Source organism: Lissotriton vulgaris, chromosome 5, assembly GCF_964263255.1.
Source record: "Lissotriton vulgaris chromosome 5, aLisVul1.2, whole genome shotgun sequence".
NCBI lineage: Eukaryota > Metazoa > Chordata > Amphibia > Caudata > Salamandridae > Lissotriton > Lissotriton vulgaris.
In genome coordinates this window covers 1,998,898,710-1,998,924,529 of record NC_141693.1, presented here as the reverse complement: position 1 = coordinate 1,998,924,529, position 25,820 = coordinate 1,998,898,710, and the positions used below count along the sequence as shown (strand labels likewise).

At 54.8% G+C, this 25,820-nt stretch overlaps 1 protein-coding gene across 1 annotated transcript in view; it reads right to left on the bottom strand.

Annotated features, from left to right (window-relative positions):
* The window catches only part of MED27 (mediator complex subunit 27), a 939,037-nt gene that overhangs the window by 94,493 nt on the left and 818,724 nt on the right, over window positions 1-25,820 (bottom strand). Inside the window, exon 6 of the mRNA XM_086924771.1 lies at window positions 25,698-25,739. Within this exon, the coding sequence (XP_086780897.1) occupies window positions 25,698-25,739 (42 nt within the window). The remainder of the gene's footprint in view (window positions 1-25,697; window positions 25,740-25,820) is intronic.

Sequence of the window (25,820 nt, the reverse complement as noted above, 5' to 3'; positions counted from 1 at the left end):
GAAGGTGGCAGGTGCATTTTTCAGACCAAAGGGCATTACCACAAATTGATAATGCCCACCAGGGGTTGAAAATGCTGTCTTGGGCTTGGCATCCTCAGCTAACCTGATTTGCCAATACCCAGCTGTTAAGTCAAATGTACTTAAGTAGTTGGCAGAAGCCAATCTATCTATAAGTTCATCTGCCCTTGGTATTGGGTGGGCATCAGTCTTAGTGACTGCATTGAGACCCCTGTAGTCTACGCAGAACCTCATTTCTCTCTTACCATCCTGGGTGTGAGGTTTTGGCACTAGAACTACTGGACTAGCCCAAGGGCTATCTGAGGGTTCAATAACTCCCAACTCCAACATTTTCTGCACTTCAGTTTTTATGCAGTCTCTAACATGATCAGGCTGCCTGTAGATTTTACTCTTAACTGGCAAGCTGTCACCAGTGTCAACCTCATGGGTACACCAATTGGTCTGACTGGGTGTCGGAGAGAACATATGTCTGAAAGACTGAAGAACCTGTTTACAGTATTTCTGCTGATGTTCAGAGAGGCTGCCACAAAAGACAACACCATCTACTGACCCATCATCAGGATTCTGAGTGAGCAGGTCTGGGAGAGGGTCACTCTCTTCCTCCTGTCCCTCATCTATGGCCATGAGCAAGCTCATGTCCTTCCTGTCGACATATGCTTTGAGCCTGTTGACATGGAGTACCCTGTGGGGACTCCTGGGAGTTCCAAGATCCACCAGGTAGGTGACCTCTCCCTTTTGCTCAAGAATTGTGTGGGGCCCAGACCATTTGTCTTTGAGTGCTGCTGGGGCCACTGGCTCCAACACCCACACCTTCTGTCCAGGCTGGTAAACAGTCAGGACAGCCTTTTGGTCATGCCAAGCTTTTTGAAGTTCTTGACTGGCCTTAAGGTTTTCAGATGCCTTCTCCATGTACTCAGCCATCCTGGAGCGGAGACCAAGTACATAGTCCACTATGTTGGTTGCAGGCTTTTTGAGAGGTCTCTCCCATCCTTCCTTCACCAAACACAGGGGGCCTCTCACAGGATGCCCATACAAAAGTTCAAAAGGGCTGTAGCCAACCCCCTTTTGTGGGACCTCTCTGTAAGCAAACAGAAGGCAGGGAATCAGGACATCCCATCTACGCCTGAGCTTTTCAGGTAGTCCATGAATCATCCCTTTTAGGGTCCTGTTGAACCTTTCAACAAGCCCATTGCATTGTGGATGATAGGGTGTAGTGAATTTGTAATTGACACCACACTCCTTCCACATAGCAGTTAAGTAGCTTGACATGAAGTTTGCACCTCTGTCAGAGACAACCTCCTTAGGGAAGCCCACTCTGGAGAACACTCCAACTAGGGCCCTTGCCACCACAGGTGCTGTGGTGGTCCTAAGTGGAATAGCTTCAGGATACCTGGTGGCATGATCCACTACCACCAGTATAAACTTGTGCCCTGATGCTGTCTGGGGTTCCATTGGACCAACAATGTCAATCCCCACTCTTTCAAAGGGCACCCCCACCACAGGCATTGGTATAAGGGGGGCCTTTGTTGTGCCACCTGACTTACCACTGGCTTGGCAAGTGACACAGGAGCGACAAAACTCCTTGGTATCCTCATTCATGTGAGGCCAGTGAAAGTGTGAGACAAGCCTGTCCCAAGTCTTTGTCTGGCCTAAGTGACCTGCTAAGGGAATCTCATGGGCCAAGGTAAGTAGGAAACCTCTCTGAGACAAGGGTACAACCAGCCTCCTGGTCATGCCAGGCTTGGGGTCTCTTGACTCAGTGTACAGGAGTCCATCTTCCCAGTATACCTTGTGGGTACCTGTGGCGTTCCCAGCAGCCTCAGCAGCAGCCTGCTGTCTGAGGGGTTCAAGAGAAGGGCAGTCTAACTGGTCCTTCCCCAGGTCTTCCCTTGAGGGTCCCCCTGAACCCAAGAATTCAACTTGATCAAGTTCAAACTCTCTAGGCTCAGTTTCCCTCAATTCCTGTAGGTCAGCCTCCTCTGAGACTTGATCCACGACCTGGGGCAAGGGGGAAGGCACAGCCTTAACCCTACTGCTCTTTTTCTTGGAAGGTGTCTGGTCCATTGTTCCAGGATCCAGCACCTGTTCAGTGAGGCATTTCCTGGCCTGTGACCTGGTCACAGCAAACACATGTGCTGGCAAGCCTAACATTTCCAGGTGAGTCCTCTGCTCCACTTCTGACCATTGTGATGACTCCAAATCATTGCCCAACAAACAATCCACTGGGAGGTCTGAACTAACTACAACCTTCTTTTGGCCAGTTACCCCTCCCCAGGAGAAAGCTACACTTGCCATACTGTGATTGGTAGTGACATTGCTTGCATTGGTCACCAGGAATTCTGTACCTGGCATGATCTGTCCAGGGTCCACAAAGCTAGGTGTCACCATTGTGACACTGGCACAAGTGTCCCTATAGGCCTGAGCCATTTTTCCATTAATGAAAGGTGTCTGTCTGTATTTGCCCAAAGTATTGGGACTTATGTCAGGGGACATATCCATATCCCCTGTACTGACAAGGACAGCCTGAGTGAGTGTACCAACTAAGTTGTCATACCCCTCAGAACCCAGGGTTAACCCTACTAAACCCTTGGGAGGTGCACTACCACTGCTGACTGTACTAGGGGGCACAGGTGCCTAAGTGGCTGCAGTGGCAGGAGTCTGCCCTCCTCCTTTCTTGGTGCACTCACTAAACCAGTGAGTTTTACTTTTGCAGTACTGGCACCACCTTTTAGATTGGCCTTCTTTCTTCTTTTGGGGAGCCTGACCCCCACCCTCTTTGGGTTGTTGGGGACCTGTCGAAGACTTCTGGTCATTTTGTTCCCCCTTAGAATCTTTACCCTTCTGGTCTGCTTTCTTCTGACCACCTTGATTCTGGCCCTGGTTCTGTTTAACTCTTGTTCTAACCCATCTGTCTGCCTTCTTTCCCAATTCTTGGGGAGAGGTCAGATCTGAGTCAACAAGATGCTGATGCAACAACTGGTTCTGACAATTGTTTAAAATTTGCTCTCTCATCATCAAATTATACAATCCTTTATAATCAGTAACCTTACTGCCCAGCAACCAGCCCTCAAAAGCCTTAGTGGCACAATCTACAAAGTCAGCCCAATCTTGAGACTGAGTTTTCTGGGTATCCCTGAACAGCACTCTGTACTGTTCAGTGGTTAGGCCAAACCCATCAACCAGTGCATTTTTCAAGACTTGGTAATCATTAGCATCCTCTACCCTTGTGGTGAGGAGCTTGTCTCTACCTTTACCCTCAAAGGAGAGCCACAAGATAGCTGCCCACTGACTTGGGGGAACACCTTGCACAGTGAAGGCCCTCTCCAAAGCAGTAATCCATTTGTGGATGTCATCCCCTTGTTTAAAGGGGGGCACTATCTTACCTAGGTGTTTTGTATCAAAACTCCTTTCCCTATTGCTAGGTACATTGCTGCCACCAGTGGGGACTGCCCCACTCAACTGTTGCTCTCTAGCAAAGGCAAGCCTCTCTTTGGCCAGGGCAAGTTCTTCCCTTTCAATCCTCAGATTGGCTGCCTTTTCTTTAGCTGCATACACTCTCCTCTGGGTAGATGTCATCCCTCTCTGAGAGGAGCGTTGAGAGCCATTGGTTTGAAGGGATCTGTTAGAGCCTCTTGATAGAGACCTAACTCGTCCATTCCCAATGTTAAGCTGACCTGATAGTGGCCCCAGGGGTCCCCTAGTGCCCATCTCATGTCTGCTTAAGTTGGACCTGGTTAGTCTGCTGACTTCTACCTGTCCCTTATCTGCCTCATCCCCTGATACCAAATCATCATCCTCATCATCAGCATCATCTGCTTCCTGAAGGGGATGGTCCTGGGTATCAAAGGGACCCTGTAAGGAGGGCATATTGCCATCTGGATTAGAAGGGTCTGGGTTACCAGCCCTCCTTGCATCATGAGTCTCTAAGAGACCAATCAGAAAGGCAGTTGTGGGGTTAGACCCCTGCTTAATCTTCCTAGAGGTACACACTTGTCGTAACTCATGGAAGCTAAGCGCAGTATATCTTGAAGGGATGACCTGTGGAGGGTCAACTGACACAAGGGGAGACTCAGTGTTTCCTCCTTTGTCCGACATACTGTTTCTAGTGTGGTGTAAGTGATGCACCTACCTACACTATGTGTTACCTACTGATCCCTTGCTAAGAGTTGCAGCCAAGGTGTGCTAAGCCTTGAGGAGCTACAACAGCTGGTTCAGTAGAACTCAGAGTATTCTAAGCTTTAGTTATATGTACCTAACAGTACTTATGTGATCTTTCAACAAGATATTCTTAGGATACGTGTGGTAAAACAACAGCAAGCTCAAATCCCAACCGCTGCTCACCAATGTGAGAAGGTGGCCTGATATGCAGTGCTCACTATTCTAGTGAACACTATGTATCAGTCCAGCAACCCTTATTGATGATTGGTTGTAAGTCAACCTTATAGACCAGCTATCCTAGTAGCGTGGATACGAGCAGTCTAAGGCTAAAGACTCGAGAGGGCGTGTTAAGCCAGCTGTTATACCACATATACCCCTTGAACACCAAGTGAAAGGACACCACACAAGTGTTATGAAAATAAACAGTTATTTATTAAAGATCACAACAGCCCTGTACTCTTTATGAGGACAGGGTACTAAGCACAAACCAAAACTCTTACAAAAATACTTAAGTTAGCACAGTATATACAAATGCCCGAGGGGCACGGAAAACCATATACTCTGAAAGTGGAATGCGAAATTCCTAGCAGGTAAGTACAGTACTAATAGCTTTTGGAATCGCTAGGACTTGACTAGGGAATCGTTAGATTACTTCTAGGAGGCCTAGGGGACTCGGGTGCAGTGTGTGCACTCTCACGCGAGATGCGGACAAAAGTCTATGGTAGCTAGAAATTGGAAAGTTAGTGTTCTCGGGCGAACCCGACCTGGTAGGGAGAAAACGAAAGTAGATCCTGACCCTTAGATAGTGAGGCTATGCTGGGGCACCGAAATGCCGAAGTTACCTAGCCCAGGGGCTGCAGCTGCATAGGTCTGAAAAGACGTCGGGAATCCTCGTAGACGGACCAGGAGCCGGAAGAAAAGATGCTGGCCGGTGACCAGTGAAGAAAGTTCAGTCGGATCCAAGCCTGGATCTTGAAGATAGATGACACCTGAAAGCAGAGGGGACCAAGTTCGAGACTACTAGCCAGTAGTCAGTGGGCACCAGGAGGGCACCGGATGGTAGCCACCTCGACTAGGTGAGTGGGTGACGCTTGACTCGAAGATCTCACGGACCAGGAGGCGTTGTCGGTGACCAGGAAGGAGGATCGAGCTGTCCCACGAAGATAGAAGCTGTCGGCGTCGCTGGACCCAGGATTGGGCAACAAAGCCTTGGCAAATTCAAGCCCACGCGGTGGACCTAAAATGGCGTCTGGAGTGGACCAGGAGGGTCCGGGGTGCCTCTCTTGAAAAAGGAAGCAAGGGCCAGCCTGGAGCAACCAGACCAGCAGAAGAGATGTCGTCGGGCGTCGTTCAGAAGGCCACAAGCCAGCCGGCTAGTAGCCAAACAACGCGGTGCACAGCAAACAGCAGAAGGGCCCCACGCAGATCGTGGAGATGCAGGGAGGCTGTCCTTGGGTGCTGGAGCTGCGCAGGGTCGGGGCTTCTCGGACCCCAAAGCACTCACCAGTGGAGGACACGGTGGGCTTGCAGTAAAGATGTCGTGCAGTCTTGGCGATCGTCGGTCCCTCGAGGTCTCGTCGCACTCACGGTTCTCAGCTTTGCTGTAGAGGTGAGTAGAGGTCAGAGGTGCCAGGGAAGCCGGGTCTCGTCGAGCTGGGTTGTCGGATTCGTGATGAAGGACTTGCAGCAGACCGCAGTGTTCTTTAGGATGGTGCCCGCTTGATGCAGGGTGACTACTCCTTAGCCACAAGGGAGAATCTTGAGGAAGAAATCTTGAAGTCCTTTCGAAGAAAGTCGTGTCTTGATTCCAAAGATGATCTAATTTGAACAGGGGGCCCGCTCCCATCTTTATACTAAAAAAGGGGGCTGACCCGGTGACTAGGTCCTGCCTATGGGTGGGACTAGGTGGGGGGTGGTTACACCCCTCTGCCATGCCGGACTTCCCCAGGCCAGGGGCTGGAGTGCCCCTGGAACTGGTTCAGACCGGCCTATGCGTAGTGAGCACCGGGGTGCCACTCAGCAGTCACCTTCCTGTAAAGCCCTGCCTACCCAGGATACACAAAACCATGTCTGGGACGGTGCTAGCACCGCCCCTGACAGGAAACCCTTTGTCCAGGCTCCCCTCGCTGGAAGGACTCCCAGCTGCAGGGGGTCAGACTCGTGTCTGTGGTGGCAGCATCCATTTTGTGGAGCTGAGGCTTCAGTTAACTTTAACCGGGGTTCACAGTTACATACATGTCGTGTCCCTCTAGAAGGGTGGAATGCTAACCCCGTCGCCAGAATTGGCGAGGGGTCCAATTCGTATGACACCTTACTCGACATGTTTTGATAAAGCAATACCAAAGTTAGCATTTAACCGCGAGGATTATAATGCACTTAAGAGTATATGGTATGCGATATCATGGAACAGCTACTAGGACTTGGTTCCGCAAGCTGCAGACAGGCTCAGCTCATGCCAGAGCACCATCTCACACGATTCCAAGCACTCTGCCTTCAGTATTGTCAAGGCCTGCCATAGGAGTGACTGATAGGAATCTGTGTGTCCATTTTAGGGTTAGGTATAGGTATACTACACCTACAGCAAAGTGTGGTTACACGACTTTGCCCCAGCTGTCATGCAGCCAGTTGTGTCAAATTTAGGAGGCCAGCCAGGGGTGGCATAATACATGCTGCAGCCCCTGGCAGCCCTGGGTACACCTATGCCCTGAGTGACAGGGTCTGATAAGGTGGCCCAGTACCAATTGGTAAATGCACCTAGGGTACATGTGGTAATTTAGAAAGAGAACAGCCAGGCTGTGGGTCTGATTGGCAGGCCCACAGCCAGAGAAAGTCGTAAACCAGTGAAACAAAAGCAAAAAAATCTGGGTGATCATAGGATTGCAGACCCTACTCTCCTACACTGGCCACCACCGAGCTCGGTGCACAGTACTGCTAAGGTTTCGTACAGTCACCTGGCGACCACCGAGCTCGGTGCACAGAACTGCACCTGTCTCTAGCAGTCATCTAGCCACAGCTGAGCTCGGTGCACAGAACTGCACCTGTCTCTTGCAGTCATCTGGCCACAGTCAAGCTCGGTGCACAGTACAGCACCGGTCTTTTGCAGCACTGAGCTTGGTGCACAGTACCTTACCAGCCTCTGCAGTCACCTGGCGACCACCGAGCTCGGTGCACAGAAGGAGTAGTTTCTGTCCTGTAACTCCAGTTCTGTAGTAGGGGTATCTCTGTTATAGTCATAATCTAGTGAATAGTCCCGCCCATGTGCGTGGACCCCGGCAATCAAAAATAATCTCTTAAGTTGTCAAAATAATGCAGAAACTGCAAAGACACTTAAGAGAGAATTTAAAGACAAATAATGCAGCCTATATCCACAGGCTACACTGTCCAGTACTTCAACTAGAAATTCCACCAAAAATCACCACACACAGCACAGCCTGCTAGTTTCTACCATAGAGAAACCTGCCTCCCCCAGTCAAAGACTCAGGAATGATAGAGAGGAAGGTAGGGACAGACAAGCCCCATAGGCTGCCATTATGTGGCTTAAATAGGATACTGTGCCTTTAAGAGAACTTTCCAGAACTTCTCCCAGTATCCCAGAATGCATAGCAGGTCCCTCTACTTTCAGTTCTTTTTGAAGGCGAAGCACGCCAGACCTGTCGCATTCTTTACATGATGAAAATCTCCACCGGGGAGGAGGGCGGGCGCTTATGACTATAACAGAGATACCCCTACTACAGAACTGGAGTTACAGGACAGAAACTACTCCTTCTGTAGTAGGGGATCTCTGTGTATAGTCATAATCTAGTGAATAGAATGGCAAGCCCATCCCCACACCAAAGCGGCGGTGGAGAATAAATACATAACGCCACTACTGTGCGAACAAATTCCGCAGCGAAGCCTGCCCAACCTGAGCGTCTGCCCTGGCGTCAGTGTCCAGGCAGTAATGCTTAGCAAAGGTATGAACCGACTTCCAAGTGGCTGCCTTGCAGATTTCAGCAATCGGCACGTTACGGAGCAAGGCTGTCGTGGCAGCTTTGCCCCTGGTGGAATGAGCCTTAGGCTTACCTCCTAAGGTCTTATTAGCCTTCTGGTAACACAATTGTATGCAGGACATAATCCACCTAGAGATGGACTGCTTAGAGGTCGCAAGACCCGTCCTGACCGATCCATAATTGATAAACAACTGGTCAGACCTACGAATATCCTTGGTTTTATCCAGATAAAATTTCAACACCCTCCTAACATCCAGGGAATGGAGAGACCTCTCCGCTGGGGATGAAGGGTTCTGAAAAAACGTAGGCAAAGTTATAGTCTGGTTGACATGAAAATCAGAAATAACCTTGGGAAGGAATTTTGGGTGAGTACGCATAACAACCTTAGCAGCATGAAATACAGTATAAGGTTCATTACAGCACAACGCCTGAATTTCACTCACCCTGCGGGCCGATGTAATGGCCACGAGGAACGCCGCCTTCCAGGACAGGTGCTGCAACGAAGCCTTATGAATAGGTTCAAAAGGCTCCTTCATCAATCTGGACAGCACCACATTCAATTCCCACGAAGGCGAGGGAAGCCTGACAGGAGGGAATACTTTTCTCAATCCTTCCAGAAAATCTTTGATCACAGGGATCTGGAAAAAGGAAGTCTGTGAAGGGCATTTCCTGTAGGCAGTCAATGCAGCAAGATGTACCTTAATGGAATGGACATTAAGGCCAGACTGCGCCAAATGTAAAAGGTAAGGAAGGATGACATCTTCCTTGCAGGTCGTAGGATCAAGGTTCTTAGACTGGCACCAGAAACAAAACCTCTTCCACTTGTAAGCATATGAAGTCCGAGTGGAAGGTCTCTTAGACTCCTTCAGTATGTCCATGCAGTCATCGGGCAGATTCAGATGGCCATATTGCACTATCTCAGGAGCCATGCCGCCAAACTCAAAGACGAGAGGTTGGGGTGTAACATCCGTCCCCCGAACTTCGTGAGAAGGTCCGGCCTGCACGGCAACCGAATGTGAGGAAGGAGAGATCGGTGAAGAAGGTCCGTGAACCACCACTGCCTGGGCTACTCCGGGGCGATGAGTATCATCCGAGCCCTGGACCGGGCCAGCTTGATGAGTACCGCCGGAATCAGAGGAATGGGAGGAAAGGCGTACAGAAAACCGTTCGTCCAGTTGATCCATAACGCATTCCCCAGCGTCCCTTGTTGGAAGTACCTGGAGGCGAAGTCTCTGCACTTGCTGTTTTCGGCGGTGGCGAACAAATCTACGTCTGGAGTTCCCCACCTTGCGAAGATTTCTCCTAGCACTTCGTCGTTTATGACCCATTCGTGGTTTTCCTGAAGCAGTCTGCTCAGTGCGTCTGCCTGAACATTCTGCACACCTGGTAGATGGGTGGCCGTTATCGTCAGTCCTCTGGCCAGGAGCCAGTGCCAGATCGCCTGCGCCTCCTGTGACAGAGTGCGCGATCTCGAGCCCCCCTGCTTGTTGAGGTAATACATCGTGGTGGTATTGTCCGTCTGTACAAGCAGAGAGTTGGTCTGGAAGGACGGAAGAAAGGCCTTCAGCGCCAAGTGAACAGCCCTGAGTTCCAGGAAATTGATGTGATACGTGGTCTCCATCGGTGACCACGTGCCTTGAATCTGTAGAGTCCCGGAGTGCGCTCCCCATCCCAGAAGAGACGCATCCGTCACGACAGTCTGCTTGGGTATGTCCTTGTGAAAGGGAACTCCTTTGAGGAGATTCTCCGCCGAACACCACCACTTCAGAGACTGAAGAGCATGCAGCGACAGTCGAATCTTGTCGTCCCAAGATCCTCTCCTCTGATCCCACTGGTCCTCCAAGCACTCCTGCAACGGTCTCATGTGCAGCCGTGCGTGTGGCGTCAGGAAGATACAAGAGGCCATCGAACCCAGTAGAGAAGACACCGTCCTCACTGTTGTAGATGGAGACGTCATGAGAGCCTGAGCCTTCCGAAGGAGTGATAATCGTCGCTCTTCCGAAGGAGACACGCTTGCTGACAGCGTATTGATGGAGGCTCCCAAGTACTGTATGCATTGGACCGGAGTCGGGACAGACTTGGCCATGTTGATGTGCAGCCCCAGCTTGTTCAAGAGAACGCACGTCTTCTGGAAGTGTGCTCGCGCTTCCGAGAAGGAGGATGCCTTGATCAACCAATCGTCCAGGTACGGGTAGACGAACACCTTGTTCTTCCTCAGGTGTGCTGCTACCACCGCCATGCACTTCGAGAATGTTCTCGGCGCAGACTTCAGTCCGAATGGGAGTACTGTGTATTGATAGTGATTGGTGCCGACTTGGAACCGCAGGAACTTTTTGTGTTTGTGTGCAATGGGCACATGGAAGTAAGCATCCTGTAGGTCTATAGCACAAAGCCAGTCTCCCTGTTGCAACTGAGGGTAAATCTGATGCAACGACAGCATGCGGAACTTTTCTCTGCGAATCCATTTGTTTGCCTGTCGCAAATCCAGAATGGGCCTGAACTCGTTCTTGTCCTTCTTGCGAACCAGGAAGAACCGAGAGTACAGACCTCTTCCTCTCTGAGACCGAGGTACGTCTTCTATCGCCCTTTTCCTCAACAGGATATCCGCTTCCGCCTGAAGCTCGCGCAGCTGAAACTGCGAGCTGACCGGGGGAATAGCTGGAGGAGGGCTGGTGAACCGAAGACTGTATCCATTGCAAACAATATTCAGCACCCACTTGTCCTGAGTAATTTTTCTCCACTCTGCCAGAAAAAGTTGGATGCTTCCCCCTACCGGAGTGGGTAACGGATCCGGGGGAAGTAAGTTCCTAGGGCCTAGACCCCGCCTGGCCCTTGGGCGCCGGAGCCGACTGCTGGCCTCCCCTGCCCTTCTGCCGCTTCTGGAACGGCTTCCGGAACTGCTGCTGCGAGTGCCCCGAAGCCTGTCCTCTTCCTCGGCCTTGCCCGCCGAACCGCCGTTGGAAGGGGCGGTACTGCTTCTTGGTCTCTTTGGGCTTTTCCAGGCCCACAGCCGTCAGCGTTTCGGCCTCCGCCTTCATGCGGGCCATTTCATCATCAGCATGTTTCCCGAAGAGGGTCTCACCGGAAAACGGCAGATTGGCCACCCGCTGCTGTGCGTCCGGTTTCAGGGACGTAAGCCGGAGCCATGCGTGGCGCCGTTGGTTGATCCCGTGGCAAAATCCGTGAGCCGCCAACAGGGAAGAGTCCGCAGCCGCGCTGATTATCTGGTTGGCCACCAGCATCCCCTCACTCAGGACTTCCATGAAGTCTTCACGCTGTTCCCGGGGCAAATGCTCCGCAAAGCGCTCAAGCGAGTCCCAGAGGGCGCGGTCGTAGCGACCCAACAAAGCCGTGGCACTCGCCGCTTCCATGGAGGTCGCGGAAGTACCACAAACTTTCCTCCCTGCCGAGTCCATCCATCTCGATTCCTTGTCCGGGGGAACCGTGGAGGTCGGGGTGGTGGCATGCTGCTTGCGGGCCGCCGTGACGATGACGGAGTCAGGCGGAGGCTCAGCTCTCAAAAAGGCCGGATCCGAGTCGGGAGCCCGGTACTTCTTTAGTAATCTCGACGGAGCCGCCCTCGTCACAGCCGGGGTGAGGAACAGAGCCATAGCAGGTTCTTCCAGGCCCGGCACCAGGGGCAGGAGAGGACGAGACAGATGCTTCTGATGTAGCGTTTCGAAAATGACCGATGTCTTCGGTGTAGGCACTGTCAGGGATATGCCGAGCTTCGCCGCGCCCCGCAACAGTACGTCCTGAAAGGCAACCAGGTCATCTATCGGGGACACTCTGGTGTCCGGTGACCCCGATAGGGTAGGCGAATAATCCCTGGTCCCAGAGGACCTCGTGTGTGAGCGAGACTCGCGCCTCCTATGGCGGTGCCTCGATCTCGTGGATGATCTGTGCCTCGATCTCTCCTTCCGCCCAGAGCGAGAGCGAGACCTGCCAGCCCGTGGGCGCTCCTTTGGTTTGCGCGGAGGGGTCTTCCTCGGCTCATCACGAGGTGTCTTCGGTTCCTCCCGGGGTTTCGGCTTCGGAGTCCCCTTGGGAGGAGCAGGCAGGGACGGCCGGGAAGTGGACCTCGGCGGAGGAACCTTCGGCTGCGGTGCGGGCCCATGCGGAGGGACCGGAGGTGGAGAAGGGTCCCCTGAAGGCAGTGGTGGTTTGGGCGGAGGGTCCTCCTTAGGCACGGGGGGAGGAGTCGGAGTCCTGGGCCGAGACGGAGTGTACACCTCCGAGTACACCGAGCCCGGTGTCCCTTTAGGCGAGGGGTGCGGAGAGCCATCCCCATCCGCAGGCGACCTCTTCCTCTTGCGACCACCGCTGGAAGCAGCGTGACTCCTGGGACTAGAGTCCCTTTTCCGCCGTTTTGGAGAGGGTGACCTGCTCCTCGACGCTGACCGCTGCCTGCTGGACGCAGAACGACGCTTCTCCGGCGTCGAATGACGTCTCCTGGACTCCGGCGTCGAGCGCCGTCTCCTCGGCGTCGACCCTCTTCTCCTCGGCGTCGAACGCCGACTCCTCGACGTCGACCTCCTCTTCCGTGACGTCTCCCGTCGTCCTCTCGACGTCGGGCGGTCCGCCCTCGACGACGAGCGTCGCCGTCGTCTTGATGTTCCCGACATCGAGGAGCCCCTCGACGTCGACCGGCGGTGTCGCCTCGACGGCGATCGACGGTGTCGCCTCGACGACGACCGACGGCGTCGCCTCGACGGCGAGCGTCGGCGCCGCTTCGACGGCGAGCGTCGATACACGTCACTGTGCCTTCAACGCGGTAGGAAGATCTCGACGTCGACGAAGACGACGACGTCGACGGCGGCTTCGACGTCGGCTTCTCCTTCGCCGTCGAGCCGAAGGGGAGCACGCCGTCGTCATCCCTCTCGACGCCGTCGTCGATGCCATCGACGTCGACGGAGAATGGGACCGATTGCTGGACTTCCTGCCCCCGGGGAGCCCCCCAGGGGCCTCAGCAGAGGCAGAGGGAACCATCCCAGGCTGCCTAGACCCACCTGCAGCCCGCAGACGCCTATCCTCCAGGCCAGCCAGCCTGATCTTCAATCTGTCCCTCAAGGTCCGAGCAGAAAGCTGCTGGCAGATTACACAATCCTCAGGGACATGATCTTCCGGAAGGCACACGATGCAGACCTCATGGGGATCACTCTTGGCCTTCTTCCTCTCACATGCTGGGCACTTCACAAAAAGGCCAGGCATTTTGGAGCCCCAAAACACCTAGAAAACAGCACAAAAGGGAGAGGAGAGCACCAAGAAATAACTGCAACACTTTTTAAAAGTCAAAAGTGCAAAAACAATTCGAATAAACCCTTGAGAAAGGGAGAGCTCAATGCCAGGGTCCTGTAAGCAGGAGCCGGAAAAAAGAACTGAAAGTAGAGGGACCTGCTATGCATTCTGGGATACTGGGAGAAGTTCTGGAAAGTTCTCTTAAAGGCACAGTATCCTATTTAAGCCACATAATGGCAGCCTATGGGGCTTGTCTGTCCCTACCTTCCTCTCTATCATTCCTGAGTCTTTGACTGGGGGAGGCAGGTTTCTCTATGGTAGAAACTAGCAGGCTGTGCTGTGTGTGGTGATTTTTGGTGGAATTTCTAGTTGAAGTACTGGACAGTGTAGCCTGTGGATATAGGCTGCATTATTTGTCTTTAAATTCTCTCTTAAGTGTCTTTGCAGTTTCTGCATTATTTTGACAACTTAAGAGATTATTTTTGATTGCCGGGGTCCACGCACATGGGCGGGACTATTCACTAGATTATGACTATACACAGAGATCCCCTACTACAGAACTACACTTGGCTCTTGCAGTCATCTAGCCACAGCTGAGCTCGGTGCACAGAACTGCACTTGGCTCTTGCAGTCATCTGGCCACAGTCAAGCTCGGTGCACAGTACAGCACCGGTCTTTTGCAGCACTGAGCTCGGTGCACAATACCTTACCAGCCACTGCAGTCATCTGGCCACCACCGAGTTCGGTGCAGAGTACTGCACAAGTCTCTTGAGTAGGAAAGAGCCCATTTTTGCATGGTTCTCCCCCACTTTTTGTTTGACATGGGTTGCACTTTGACTTGGTGTGCCCTGGATCCCTACCAATCAGGTTCCCAGGGCCTGAGTTCTCTCCAAAAGCTGTATCTCTGTACCCTCAATTAGTACCTCTCTGGCCACAGGTAAGCCCCTTGTAAAGGGTACCATGGGTACCAAGGGCACTGTGACAAGGGAAGGCTTCTAAAGGCGGCAGCACCAATTGTGCCACCCTTGGGGCTCTGCACTGTAACCCCCATACACTGCCATTGCAGGCTGAGTGTTTTGGTGCAGGGAAAAGTGAAGAGTCAACATGGCACACATCCTTATGTGCCATGCTTTCAACCCACTGCTTGCGGCCTAGGTAAGTCACCCCTCGATTAACATACACAGATACTGAGGCACACAAAAAGTAGTCCATACAGTAAGTAGGTTAGTAACCGTAAACAAAATTCAAGGTAGTCCAATTTAAATGTTCTTTCTTTTATTTTCCGGTCTTTTCATATCAAAAGGGGGAGAGACACTGGCAGCCAACACGTGTTTCGTTTTACGGACTTTTTCAAGGCCAAATGAATGGGAAGTAAAAATGAGCTGGGAAAATCAGAAGAAATGGGTTCCAAAAAGATCTGAACCTCATACCTTAATACTTGAAAGTAATCTTATATACTGGGGCACTGGGTAAGCATTGTGACTCTGGATTTCCTTCCAATACCGGAATCCATGGCAATATGCAAAGGCGTTCGTAATAGGAGAATGCTTTTTGATGGTCGACCCACCCACAGCGTAGGGCATGGCCTATGCCCGGCCGTAATAAGCCTTGAATTTGCAGGTACATGATAGAAAGCTCTTCTCGTTGTTTCGAGAGCTGTAAGCCAAGTCACCCCTCTAGCAGGGTGCACTAGCTCCCAGGTGAGGGTAGAGAGGCATGAACACTCTACCCCTACAGTGTCCAAGTCCATTCTTGGACATTGTATGCGTAGTAAAGCCATAAAGAGTATATGGTCTAGAGTTTGTAATTCCGAACTCCACAGCTCCATAATGGCTCTACTGAAATCTGGGAAGTTTGGTATCAAACTTCTCAGCACATTAAACCCACACTGATGTCTGTGCTGGATTTGATATAAAATGCACACAGAGGGTATCTTAGAGATGCCCCCTGAAAAACAACCAGCCCTGGTGTGGTTCCTGAATGGCTGCCCGCCACTGGCCACCATTAGACAGGTTTCTGGATCCCTAAGTATAGGGCCTCAGCTCACTGGGTCCAGAAACAAAGTCCATCCAAGGAAGAGGTGTCATGCCTCCTTCCCCGAGATGGGTGGGGTCAAGGAAGGGGGAGCTTGAAAGGCCTGCCACCTTTGGAAGCAGTTCCTGCTATTTGATCCCCCCTAGCAACTGGCTCCCACAAGTTCTGTCCCTCACTTTGGGCAGGAGAATAGGCGGGAAAACCAAGTTAGGAGGAAAGGTGTGCCCACCTTTGCCAAACCCACCCTTCAGGTGGGTGAGGCAAGGCAAGGTGAAGCACACACCCCAGTCCCATCTTGAGGATGAGGGGGGCGCAGTATCAGAAACAAGCATTGGAAATGCAATAGGTCTCGCATTAGAAAAGTTGGAGCTATTGGTCTTGTAAATGACAAATATTTTATTTATGTGTTGCTTTTTAAAATAGCTAAATGGATAGCTTTGTCATTTACAATGCCAATAGTTATAACTTTCGCGAATGTGACACCTATAGCATTTGGAATGCAACATGTTTTGTATTTACGTGACTTAGATGGCAGCTCTGGTCGTTATGCCACATCTCTAGAGTGCACGAGAGTGCAGCAGGGGAGAGAAGCACAGAGAGGGAGCAGAGAGTGCAGCAAGGAAGAGAAGCACGGAGAGGGAGCCCAAGAGTGAAGCAAGGGCGAGAAGAACGGACAGGGAGCCCAAGAGCGAAGCAAGAGAGAGAAGCAGGAGAGGGATTATAGAAAGGCAGAGGGAGTCTGAGATTATAGAAAGGGAGAGAGTTGAGTATAGAAAGGGAGAAGATGAGTTTGGGAGAGAGGCATGAGAGGTGGAAGATAGAGCAATGGAGATAGACCTGGGAAAGGAGTAACCATGGGGGAGATGAAGATGAGAACAACAGGGAACAAGCAATGAATGTAATGCGCATGCGCATTGAGAGGCGAGACCTAAAAAGGGCCTCACCCTGCTAACAACTACTTTAGAGAACCCGCTGTGAGGATTTGATAATCCATTTTTCTAAATCCCCTAGATGTGTTATTTAACACTGGTCTCTTGGGACAAGGTGTGTTTGTTTCTTTAAAAATGTCACACGAGATCTAGTCTCACTCTTACAAAATAAAAGTGATCAACGAGAGAGTACCTCACTGTAGCATCACCCGAGGGTGTTTCTGGCTCTTCCACCTGACCTCACCCTAGGCTGCTTGTCTGACTGCCCCATCACAGCTCTTGCACCTGACCTCACTGCTCCAGCACAGCTCTTGCACCTGATCACCCCCTAGGCTGCTTGTCTGACTGCTCCAACACAGCTCTTGCACCTGACCTCATCCTAGGCTGCCTGTCTGACTGCTCCAGCACAGCTCTTGCACCTCACCTCACCCTAGGCTGCCTGTCTGACTGCTCCAGCACAGCTCTTGCACATGACCTCACTGCTCCAGCACAGCTCTTGCACCTGACCTTATCTAGGCTGCCTGTCTGACTGCTCCAGCACAGCTCTTGCACCTAACCTCACCATAGGCTGCAGGTCTGACTGCTCCAGCACAGCTATTGCACCTGACCTTGCTCTAGGCTGCCTGTCTGACTGTTCCAGCGCAGCTCTTGCACCTGACCTTACTCTAGGCTGCAGGTCTGACTGCTCCAGCACAGCTCTTGCACCTGAGCTCACCCTAGGCTGTCTGTCTGTCTGCTCCAGCGCAGCTCTTGCACCTGACCTCACCCCAGGCTGTCTGTCTGACTGCTCCAGCTTAGCTCTTGCACCTGACCTCACCATAGGCTGCAGGTCTGACTGCTCCAGCGCAGCTCTTGCACCTGACCTCACCCCAGGCTGCCTGTCTGACTGCTCCAGTGCAGCTCTTGCACCTGAGCTCACCCTAGGCTGTCTGTCTGTCTGCTCCAGCGCAGCTCTTGCACCTGACCTCACCCCAGGCTGTCTGTCTGACTGCTCCAGCGCAGCTCTTGCACCTGACCTCACCATAGGCTGCAGGTCTGACTGCTCCAGCGCAGCTCTTGCACCTGACCTCACCCCAGGCTGCCTGTCTGACTGCTCCAGCGCAGCTCTTGCACCTGAGCTCACCCTAGGCTGCCTGTCTGACTGCTCCAGCGCAGCTCTTGCACCTGACCTCACCATAGGCTGCAGGTCTGACTGCTCCAGCGCAGCTCTTGCACCTGACCTCACCCTAGGCTGCAGTCTGACTGCTCCAGTGCAGCTCTTGCACCTGAGCTCACCCTAGGCTGTCTGTCTGTCTGCTCCAGCGCAGCTCTTGCACCTGACCTCACCCCAGGCTGTCTGTCTGACTGCTCCAGCGCAGCTCTTGCACCTGACCTCACCCCAGGTTGCCTGTCTGACTGCTCCAGCGCAGCTCTTGCACATGACCTCACCCTAGGCTGCAGTCTGACTGCTCCAGCACAGCTCTGGCACCTGACCTCACCAAAGGCTGCCTGTCTGACTGCTCCAGCGCAGCTCTTGCACCTGACCTCACCCCAGGCTGCCTGTCTGACTGCTCCAGCGCAGCTCTTGCACCTGACCTCACCCCAGGCTGCCTGTCTGACTGCTCCAGCGCAGCTCTTGCACCTGACCTCACCCCAGCTGCCTGTCTGACTGCTCCAGCACAGCTCTTGCACCTGACCTCACCCCAGGCTGTCTGTCTGACTGCTCAAGTGCAGCTCTTGCACCCGCCCTCACCCCAGGCTGCCTGTCTGACTGCTCCAGCGCAGCTCTTGCACCTGACCTCACCCTAGGCTGCAGGTCTGACTGCTCCAGCGCAGCTCTTGCACCTGACCTCACCCTAGGCTGCAGGTCTGACTGCTCCAGCACAGCTCTTGCACCTGACCTCACCCCAGGCTGTCTGTCTGACTGCTCCAGCGCAGCTCTTGCACTTGACCTCACCCCAGGCTGTCTGTCTGACTGCTCCAGCGCAGCTCTTGCACCTGAGCTCACCCCAGGCTGTCTGTCTGACTGCTCCAACGCAGCTCTTGCACCCGCCCTCACCCCAGGCTGTCTGTCTGACTGCTCCAGCGCAGCTCTTGCACCTGACCTCACCCCAGGCTGTCTGTCTGACTGCTCCAGCACAGCTCTTACACCTGACCTCACCCCAGGCTGTCTGTCTGACTGCTCCAGCGCAGCTCTTGAACCTGAGCTCACCCTAGGCTGCCTGTCTGACTGCTCCAGCACAGCTCTTGCACCTGACCTTACTCTAGGCTGCCTGTCTGACTGCTCCAGCGCAGCTCTTGCACCTGACCTCACCCTAGGCTGCCTGTCTGACTGCTCCAGCGCAGCTCTTGCACCTGACCTCACCCAAGGCTGCCTGTCAGACTGTTCAAGCACAGCTCTTGCACCTGACCTCACCCCAGGCTGCCTGTCTGACTGCTCCAGTGCAGCTCTTGCACCTGAGCTCATCCTAGGCTGCCTGTCTGACTGCTCCAGCACAGCTCTTGCACCTGACCTCACCCTAGGCTGCCTGTCTGACTGCTCCAGCACAGCTCTTGCACCTGACCTCACCCTAGGCTGCCTGTCTGACTGCTCCAGCGCAGCTCTTGCACCTGAACTCACCCTAGGCTGCCTGTCAGACTGTTCAAGCACAGCTCTTGCACCTGACCTCACCCCAGGCTGCCTGTCTGACTGCTCCAGTGCAGCTCTTGCACCTGAGCTCATCCTAGGCTGCCTGTCTGACTGCTCCAGCACAGCTCTTGTACCTGACCTCACCCCAGGCTGCCTGTCTGACTGCTCCAGCGCAGCTCTTGAACCTGACCTCATCCTAGGCTGCCTGTCTGACTGCTCCAGCACAGCTCTTGTACCTGACCTCACCCCAGGCTGCCTGTCTGACTGCTCCAGTGCAGCTCTTGCACCTGAGCTCATCCTAGGCTGCCTGTCTGACTGCTCCAGCACAGCTCTTGTACCTGACCTCACCCCAGGCTGCCTGTCTGACTGCTCCAGCACAGCTCTTGCACCTGATCTCACCCCAGCTGCCTGTCTGACTGCTCCAGCGCAGCTCTTGCACCTGACCTCACCCCAGCTGCCTGTCTGACTGCTCCAGCGCAGCTCTTGCACCTGACCTCACCCTAGGCTGCCTGTCTGGCTGCTCCAGCGCAGCTCTTGCACCTGACCTCATCCTAGGCTGCCTGTCTGACTGCTCCAGCGCAGCTCTTGCACCTGACCTCACCCCAGGCTGCCTGTCTGACTGCTACAGCGCAGCTCTTGAACCTGACCTCATCCTAGGCTGCCTGTCTGACTGCTCCAGCACAGCTCTTGTACCTGACCTCACCCCAGGCTGCCTGTCTGACTGCTCCAGTGCAGCTCTTGCACCTGAGCTCATCCTAGGCTGCCTGTCTGACTGCTCCAGCACAGCTCTTGTACCTGACCTCACCCCAGGCTGCCTGTCTGACTGCTCCAGCACAGCTCTTGCACCTGATCTCACCCCAGCTGCCTGTCTGACTGCTCCAGCGCAGCTCTTGCACCTGACCTCACCCCAGCTGCCTGTCTGACTGCTCCAGCGCAGCTCTTGCACCTGACCTCACCCTAGGCTGCCTGTCTGACTGCTCAAGCGCAGCTCTTGCACCTGACCTCACCCCAGGCTGTCTGTCTGACTGCTCCAGCGCAGCTCTTGCACCTGAACTCACCCTAGGCTGCCTGTCTGACTGCTCCAGCGCAGCTCTTGCACCTGACCTCACCCCAGGCTGTCTGTCTGATTGCTCAAGCGCAGCTCTTGCACCCGCCCTCACCCCAGGCTGCCTGTCTGACTGCTCCAGCACAGCTCTTGCACCTGACCTCACCCCAGGCTGCCTGTCTGACTGCTCCAGCGCAGCTCTTGCACCTGACCTCACCCCAGGCTGTCTGTCTGATTGCTCAAGCGCAGCTCTTGCACCCGCCCTCACCCCAGGCTGCCTGTCTGACTGCTTCAGCACAGCTCTTGCACCTGACCTCGCCCCAGGCTGTCTGACTGCTCCAGCGCAGCTCTTGCACCCGCCCTCACCCCAGGCTGCCTGTCTGACTGCTCCAGCACAGCTCTTGCACCTGACCTCACCCCAGGCTGTCTGTCTGACTGCTCCAGCGCAGCTCTTGCACCTGACCTCACCCCAGGCTGTCTGTCTGACTGCTCCAGCGCAGCTCTTGCACCTTAGCTCACCCCAGGCTGTCTGTCTGACTGCTCCAGCGCAGCTCTTGCACCCGCCCTCACCCCAGGCTGCCTGTCTGACTGCTCCAGCACAGCTCTTGCACCTGACCTCACCCCAGGCTGTCTGTCTGACTGCTCCAGCACAGCTCTTGCACCTGACCTCACCCCAGGCTGTCTGTCTGACTGCTCCAGCACAGCTCTTGCACCTGACCTCACCCCAGGCTGCAGGTCTGACTGCTCCAGCACAGCTCTTGCACCTGACCTCACCCTAGGCAGTCTGTCTGACTGCTCCAGCACAGCTCTTGCACCTGACCTCACCCTAGGCAGTCTGTCTGACTGCTCCAGCACAGCTCTTGCACCTGACCTCACCCTAGGCTGCCTGTCTGACTGCTCCAGCACAGCTCTTGCACCTGAGCTCACCCCAGGCTGCCTGTCTGACTGCTCCAGCGCAGCTCTTGCACCTGACCTTACTCTAGGCTGCCTGTCTGACTGCTCCAGCACAGCTCTTGCACCTGACCTCACCCCAGGCTGCCTGTCTGACTGCTCCAGCACAGCTCTTGCACCTGACCTCACCCCAGGCTGCCTGTCTGACTGCTCCAGCGCAGCTCTTGCACCTGACCTCACCCTAGGCTGTCTGTCTGACTGCTCCAGCACAGCTCTTGCACCTGACCTCACCCCAGGCTGCCTGTCTGACTGCTCCAGCGTAGCTCTTGCACCTGACCTCACCATAGGCTGCAGGTCTGACTGCTCCAGCGCAGCTCTTGCACCTGACCTCACCCCAGGCTGTCTGTCTGACTGCTCCAGTGCAGCTCTTGCACCTGAGCTCACCCTAGGCTGCCTGTCTGACTGCTCCAGCGCAGCTCTTGCACCTGACCTCACCCCAGGCTGCCTGTCTGACTGCTCCAGCGCAGCTCTTGCACCTGACCTCACCCTAGGCTGCCTGTCTGACTGCTCCAGCGCAGCTCTTGCACCTGACCTCACCCCAGGCTGCCTGTCTGACTGCTCCAGCGCAGCTCTTGCACCTGACCTCACCCTAGGCTGCCTGTCTGACTGCTCCAGCGCAGCTCTTGCACCTGACCTCACCCCAGGCTGCCTGTCTGTCTGCTCCAGCGTAGCTCTTGCACCTGACCTCACCCCAGGCTGCCTGTCTGTCTGCTCCAGCGCAGCTCTTGCACCTGACCTCACCCCAGGCTGCCTGTCTGACTGCTCCAGCGCAGCTCTTGCACCTGACCTCACCCTAGGCTGCAGTCTGACTGCTCCAGCACAGCTCTGGCACCTGACCTCACCCAAGGCTGCCTGTCTGACTGCTCCAGCGCAGCTCTTGCACCTGACCTCACCCCAGGCTGCCTGTCTGACTGCTCCAGCGCAGCTCTTGCACCTGACCTCGCCCCAGGCTGTCTGACTGCTCCAGCGCAGCTCTTGCACCCGCCCTCACCCCAGGCTGTCTGTCTGACTGCTCCAGCGCAGCTCTTGCACCTGACCTCACCCTAGGCTGCAGTCTGACTGCTCCAGCGCAGCTCTTGCACCCGCCCTCACCCCAGGCTGCCTGCCTGACTGCTCCAGCACAGCTCTTGCACCTGACCTCGCCCCAGGCTGTCTGTCTGACTGCTCCAGCGCAGCTCTTGCACCTGACCTCACCCCAGGCTGTCTGTCTGACTGCTCCAGCGCAGCTCTTGCACCTTAGCTCACCCCAGGCTGTCTGTCTGACTGCTCCAGCGCAGCTCTTGCACCTGACCTCACCCCAGGCTGTCTGTCTGTCTGCTCCAGCGTAGCTCTTGCACCTGACCTCACCATAGGCTGCAGGTCTGACTGCTCCAGCTTAGCTCTTGCACCTGACCTCACCCCAGGCTGCCTGTCTGACTGCTCCAGCACAGCTCTTGCACCTGACCTCACCCCAGCTGCCTGTCTGACTGCTCCAGTGCAGCTCTTGCACCTGAGCTCACCCTAGGCTGCCTGTCTGACTGCTCCAGCGCAGCTCTTGCACCTGACCTCACCCCAGGCTGTCTTTCTGACTGCTCCAGCGCAGCTCTTGCACCTGACCTCACCCCAGGCTGTCTGTCTGACTGCTCCAGCGCAGCTCTTGCACCTGACCTCACCCCAGGCTGCCTGTCTGACTGCTCCAGCGCAGCTCTTGCACCTGACCTCACCCTAGGCTGCAGGTCTGCCTGCTCCAGCACAGCTCTGGCACCTGACCTCACCCCAGGCTGTCTGTCTGACTGCTCCAGCACAGCTCTGGCACCTGACCTCACCCCAGGCTGCCTGTCTGACTGCTCCAGCGCAGCTCTTGCACCTGACCTCACCCTAGGCTGCCTGTCTGACTGCTCCAGCGCAGTTCTTGCACCTGACCTCACCCCAGGCTGCCTGTCTGACTGCTCCAGCGCAGTTCTTGCACCTGACCTCACCCCAGCTGCCTGTCTGACTGCTCCAGCGCAGCTCTTGCACCTGACCTCACCCCAGGCTGCCTGTCTGACTGCTCCAGCACAGCTCTTGCACCTGAGCTCACCCCAGGCTGCCTGTCTGACTGTTCCAGCGCAGCTCTTGAACCTGACCTCACCCCAGGCTGTCTGTCTGACTGCTCCAGCGCAGCTCTTGCACCTGACCTCACCCTAGGCTGCCTGTCTGACTGCTCCAGCGCAGCTCTTGCACCTGACCTCACCCTAGGCTGTCTGTCTGACTGTTCCAGCGCAGCTCTTGCACCTGACCTCACCCTAGGCTGCCTGTCTGACTGCTCCAGCGCAGCTCTTGCACCTGACCTCGCCCCAGGCTGTCTGACTGCTCCAGCGCAGCTCTTGCACCCGCCCTCACCCTAGGCTGCCTGTCTGACTGCTCCAGCGCAGCTCTTGCACCTGACCTCGCCCCAGGCTGTCTGACTGTTCCAGCGCAGCTCTTGAACCTGACCTCACCCCAGGCTGTCTGTCTGACTGCTCCAGCGCAGCTCTTGCACCTGACCTCACCCTAGGCTGTCTGTCTGACTGCTCCAGCACAGCTCTTGCACCTGACCTCACCCCAGGCTGCCTGTCTGACTGCTCCAGCACAGCTCTTGCACCTGACCTCACCCCAGGCTGCCTGTCTGACTGCTCCAGCACAGCTCTTGCACCTGACCTCACCCCAGGCTGCCTGTCTGACTGCTCCAGGACAGCTCTTGCACCTGACCTTACTCTAGGCTGCCTGTCTGACTGCTCCAGCGCAGCTCTTGCGCCTGACCTCACCCCAGGCTGCCTGTCTGACTGCTCCAGCACAGCTCTTGCACCTGACCTCACCACAGGCTGCCTGTCTGACTGCTCCAGGACAGCTCTTGCACCTGACCTTACTCTAGGCTGCCTGTCTGACTGCTCCAGCGCAGCTCTTGCGCCTGACCTCACCCCAGGCTGCCTGTCTGACTGCTCCAGGACAGCTCTTGCACCTGACCTTACTCTAGGCTGCCTGTCTGACTGCTCCAGCGCAGCTCTTGCGCCTGACCTCACCCCAGGCTGCCTGTCTGACTGCTCCAGGACAGCTCTTGCACCTCACCTTACTCTAGGCTGCAGGTCTGACTGCTCCTGCGCAGTTCTTGCACCCCTCCCCAGCGAAGGCTGGATCTTGATGTGCTCCGCCCCCCCCCAGCATGACTCTCCGTGGTGCTGCATTTCTTGTGCTGCCGCCCACGAAGGTTGAAGTTGGGAAGGTGTGAAGGATGCTGTGCACAGCTTGGTTTGTGACTTCTCCGGCAGCATTTCATTCCCCCCCCCCCCCCCCCAAAAAAATCTGTTGAATGAGCATCATTGGTCACTGGTGGAGCTCCGCCCTCAAACCAGGAGGGGCTGGGGCGGCTTCCTACTGCCAGGCTGTAGGCGCAGGGCACCCGAGACCTCCAGGCGCTGGGACCAGCAGGGGGCATTCATGCAGCTCCCATCAAACACCCCCTCCCTCCCCCCCAAAGGATGCTAGGTGACGCCAGTTCCAGGGCCATGCAGAAGATTGGCGGCGAGACACTGAAAACCAGTGTATGTGAGTGAGTGCGCGTGCGAGAGACAGTGCATGCATGAGTGTGAGAGAGACAGTGCATGCATGAGTGTGAGTGTGCGAGAGACAGTGCATGCATGAGTGTGAGTGTGCGAGAGACAGTGCATGCATGAGTGTGCGAGAGACAGTGCATGCATGAGTGTGAGTGTGCGAGAGACAGTGCATGCATGAGTGTGAGTGTGCGAGAGACAGTGCATGTATGAGTGTGAGTGTGCGAGAGACAGTGCATGTATGAGTGTGAGTGTGCGAGAGACAGTGCATGCATGAGTGTGAGTGTGCAAGGGACAGTGCATGCATGAGTGTGAGTGTCTGATTGTGCATCAGCAGGGGGCATTCATGCAGCTCCCATCAAACACCCCCTCCCTCCCCCCCAAAGGATGCTAGGTGACGCCAGTTCCAGGGCCATGCAGAAGATTGGCGGCGAGACACTGAAAACCAGTGTATGTGAGTGAGTGCGCGTGCGAGAGACAGTGCATGCATGAGTGTGAGTGTGCGAGAGACAGTGCATGCATGAGTGTGAGTGTGCGAGAGACAGTGCATGCATGAGTGTGAGTGTGCGAGAGACAGTGCATGCATGAGTGTGAGTGTGCGAGAGACAGTGCATGCATGAGTGTGAGTGTGCGAGAGACAGTGCATGCATGAGTGTGAGTGTGCGAGAGACAGTGCATGCATGAGTGTGAGTGTGCGAGAGACAGTGCATGCATGAGTGTGAGTGTGCGAGAGACAGTGCATGCATGAGTGTGAGTGTGCGAGAGACAGTGCATGCATGAGTGTGAGTGTGCGAGAGACAGTGCATGCATGAGTGTGAGTGTGCGAGAGACAGTGCATGCATGAGTGTGAGTGTGCGAGAGACAGTGCATGCATGAGTGTGAGTGTGCGAGAGACAGTGCATGTATGAGTGTGAGTGTGCGAGAGACAGTGCATGCATGAGTGTGAGTGTGCAAGGGACAGTGCATGCATGAGTGTGAGTGTGCGATTGTGCATCAGCCACGTGGGAGCCTGCCACTGACCCTGGCATATTATAGGTCATTCTTGATATATGGTTTACACATGACAAAAGGAAATACAGCTGGCAGGAGGCCCCCGTGGCAAACTCCAGCTGCGGCGCGGTTCACCCGTGTCACTTTATCACCGTTATTTGGAAAAGACGCCTCTTGGGCGGGACTCACCTTTTGAAAGACTTGATAGTTCGACTTGGACCAGATGTCGAGCTGCAGACGCCAGGGAGAAAAAAACAAAACATATATAAATCAACACATGGCAAACGTAATTGAAACAGTAAAAGACAATCA